This window comes from Miscanthus floridulus, chromosome 7, assembly GCF_019320115.1.
Source record: "Miscanthus floridulus cultivar M001 chromosome 7, ASM1932011v1, whole genome shotgun sequence".
Taxonomy (NCBI): Eukaryota; Viridiplantae; Streptophyta; class Magnoliopsida; order Poales; family Poaceae; genus Miscanthus; species Miscanthus floridulus.
This window is the reverse complement of record NC_089586.1, coordinates 94,486,741-94,490,184: the sequence shown is the minus strand read 5'-3', so window position 1 is coordinate 94,490,184 and position 3,444 is coordinate 94,486,741. Positions and strand designations below refer to the sequence as shown.

General features: G+C 54.1%; 1 protein-coding gene across 1 annotated transcript; it reads left to right on the top strand.

The window, feature by feature from the left end:
* The first annotated feature begins 779 nt into the window (after nt 1-779).
* On the top strand, nt 780-2,212 carry LOC136463858 (phosphoenolpyruvate carboxylase kinase 2-like). Its single transcript, XM_066462835.1, has 2 exons — nt 780-1,671; nt 1,785-2,212. The coding sequence occupies exons 1-2, from the start codon at nt 819-821 to the stop codon at nt 1,838-1,840; spliced, it is 909 nt and encodes a 302-aa protein (XP_066318932.1). The 5' UTR covers nt 780-818; the 3' UTR covers nt 1,841-2,212.
* Nucleotides 2,213-3,444: the final 1,232 nt, after the last annotated feature.

The following is a 3,444-nucleotide window of genomic DNA, read 5'->3' as shown; positions in this document are numbered from 1 at the left end:
ATTTCTATGCTAAGTAAAATTGATGTTCTAAATATTTTATGATTAGTCATAATTGTACAGTTCATCTCATCGCTTTTCCAGCAGATATGTGGTATATTTTTACTCACCCTATACAAGACTTATATGATTACTTCACTAAATTTATTCTGCATATCAAACCTGCCTATCTGACATGTCAAGCCTAATGAGCTGCTATTCTGCTAATTAAAACACTCTTTGACTTAGATTTAAACGGTTTTAACTTATTGCTATAATAGTGTCACAGGAAGTTGAAACTGATAAAGCAAAAAATATCAGCTTCATCAACTTTAGATTTGTTTTGAGGGGAGAAACCGAGAAAGAAGAGGGGCTGTCGCTCTTACGATGAGTGCTTCGAGGACTGCTAATCGAGCCTGTTTGAAGTAGGACCAAGAGACTAAGGCCCTGTCTGGCACGGCTCGCACCGGCTTCAGCTCATCCGACGAAAACATGTAGCAACACTGTAGCAAAAGCCGGTTAGCAAAAGCCGGTTTTCTCTCTCCTCCCCTCCCCTCTCACTGACGCGTCACTGTTCATCAAAGCCGCACAAGACAGTTCCTGGCTTCTCCCCGCACGCTACAGTGTTTTTGCTACAGTGAAAGAGAAAAATAGGAGAGAGAAAACCTTTTTGCCTACAAGGGTATAACAGGAATGAGAGCAAAAGCACTGTTCGCTCGCGGTCCCGGTCCGCCCGGATCCGAATATTCCACCTGGCCGTAGCGCCCACTCGTGTCTTTAAATAGGCCACCGCCCCTCCGCCGATCGAGGTAACCCAAACAACAGAGAGAAATTACTGAAGTATGAGTGCGGAGCTGAGGAGGGACTACGAGATAGGCGCGGAGATCGGTCGCGGCCGCTTCGGGGTGGTCCACCGCTGCACGTCCCGCGCCACCGGCGAGGCCTTCGCCGTCAAGTCCGTGGATCGGTCGCAGCTGGCCGACGACCTCGACCGCGAGCTCGCAGAGCTGGAGCCGAAGCTGGCGCAGCTCGCCGGCGCGGGCAACCCCGGCGTGGTGCAGACGCACGCGGTGTACGAGGACGAGACGTGGACCCACACGGTGATGGACCTGTGCACGGGCCCGGACCTGCTGGAGTGGGTGGGCCTCCGCCGCGGCGCGCCCGTGCCGGAGCCCGTGGCGGCCGCCATCGTGGCGCAGGTCGCGCAGGCGCTCGCGCTCTGCCACCGCCGCGGGGTCGCCCACCGCGACGTTAAACCTGACAACATCCTCATCGCCGGGAACGACGGCGAGGACGAGGAGGAGGAGGATGGCGGCGAGGCCGAGGCCGAGACGGCGCCGCGCGTGCGCCTGGCGGACTTCGGGTCGGCGGCGTGGGTTGGCGCCGGTGGGCTCGGCCGCGCGGAGGGCCTGGTGGGGACGCCCCACTATGTCTCGCCCGAGGTGGTGGGCGGCGGCGAGTACGGCGCGAAGGCGGACGTGTGGAGCGCCGGCGTGGTGATGTACGCGCTGCTCTCCGGCGGCGCGCTCCCCTTCGGCGGCGAGACCGCCGCGGAGGTGCTGGCGGCCGTGCTGCGGGGTAGCGTGCGGTTCCCGCCCAGGCTGTTCAGCGGGGTGTCGCCCGCGGCCAAGGACCTGATGAGGCGCATGATCTGCCGCGACGAGTGGAGGAGGTTCACCACCGAGCAAGTCCTCGGTGAGTCGGAGTCTTCCCCACAACCACAACCTCTCCTCTCCTCTGTTGATTTTTCGCTTGTTTTAGTTTGATAGTACATGTTTCTAACAAATCTGGCGTTCGTAATAATGCAGCTCACCCGTGGATCGTGAGCGGCGGCGGAGCCCGGGGAATGGAGCGGCCAGCCTGAGGATGAGGAGGGCAAACCTTACCATACCAGCAAGACCATGGCGGGCGGACGTGTATTGCCGTAGAGACACGGCAAGGAATCCCAACGTTTTGTATACGGTTTTGTATGTACATACGGACCAGAGACGGAGAGGCTGTACGTACGTAGAACGTAGCAGTGTACGGTAGCTGCTGCCGGCGGCAGAGTAGCATCCCCGCAGTGTAGTCGCAGCAGAGCAGATCGATCGGCAAAGAAGCTTTTGTATGTAGGCATCTGGGATGCTCTTTATAGCAGATGCAGAGCACCCTTTTTGGATGTATATACACTGACCATCTTGTACAAATGGAGTGGGGTTGAATAAATACATAAAATCCTGCGTCTGTACTTACTTTATATCTTTTTATTACGTTCATGCGTTTCTGACACTACAAGGTGTGGAAAAACATTTCAGTTCATCAGGGAACACCCCCGCTCCACTTTCGAGCTGGAGGGTGTACAATAATTAGAAAGGTTCTAGAAGCGGACAGCACATCACTAGTGTATGAGCTGTGCTCTTTACGTACTCCGTGTACAAGTCAAAGTAGTTTAAATTTGATTAAATTTATTATAAATAATATTAATATTTATATATTCAACTATGTTTACTAAAAAATATTTATTTAACACCATAAATATTAGTACTCTCAAAATTTAATCAAACTTATGTTTGTTTGAATTCTTGAGAAGTAAGAATTGTATCTCTTTTTATGGATGGAATACAGCCATTTGCTTTGTCTAAGGCTGTTCGTTTTGCTGAAAAGCCACTGAAAAGTCATAGCTGAAAGTACTGTTCACTAATTTATTATGAAAAAAAAAATACTATTCGTTTGTTGAAATAGTACGACGCATAACACACGAGCCAACGGGCCAAAGCCTCAGGCGGTGACTGGTGTTCCATCTCTAGCCAGCTACTTTCTATCTACTCTCCCCGCTACCTCTATAATTCGGGGGCTTGATCAGTTCTTTTTCGACACTGTCAATTTTCCAAGTGTCAAGTTCCTTCTCTTTCTCCCATGGCTGATGATAAGCAGGCAATTTCCTAGCCTTTTTCCGGTTCGTTCCGGCTCCACGACCCACCCTTTTTCACCGTCCGTCCCTCCCCTGGGCCCTCTCCCCTCCCTGTTTTCTCTCCGTTTGCTTCAACGTATCACGTTTTGCGTGCACGCGGACTCGTCCCGTCCCGTCCGGTCGGGCCGTACGAACAAGACCGACTACGCGGAGCCCTGGCATATTCGGCGGTTTATTCCTCGTCCTCTCTTGGCTCTCCGCGAACAGCTGTCCCGTCGCGTCGCTGCCCGCCGGCTCGCGGTTGCCCCTCGCATCGCACGGCCGAATCCGTCGCTTTCCCCGTGCTCGTTTTGCTTGGTTCGCAAGGAAAATCCGATGCCGAGCGCCCGAGCCCGAGGCCGCGGGGCGGGGCTCGGCGGGAGGGATCTCGTTGCGCGACGCGTCCGTGGGCACGCGAAAAAACGGACGGGCAGATCCATCAAGGGGACGTGGCACGGCTCGGTTCCTTCGACGGCGCCTCTCGTCCGCGTCGCCGTTTCGCTTTGGCGCTATATAAGCAGTTGGCCCGTCGCCTTATT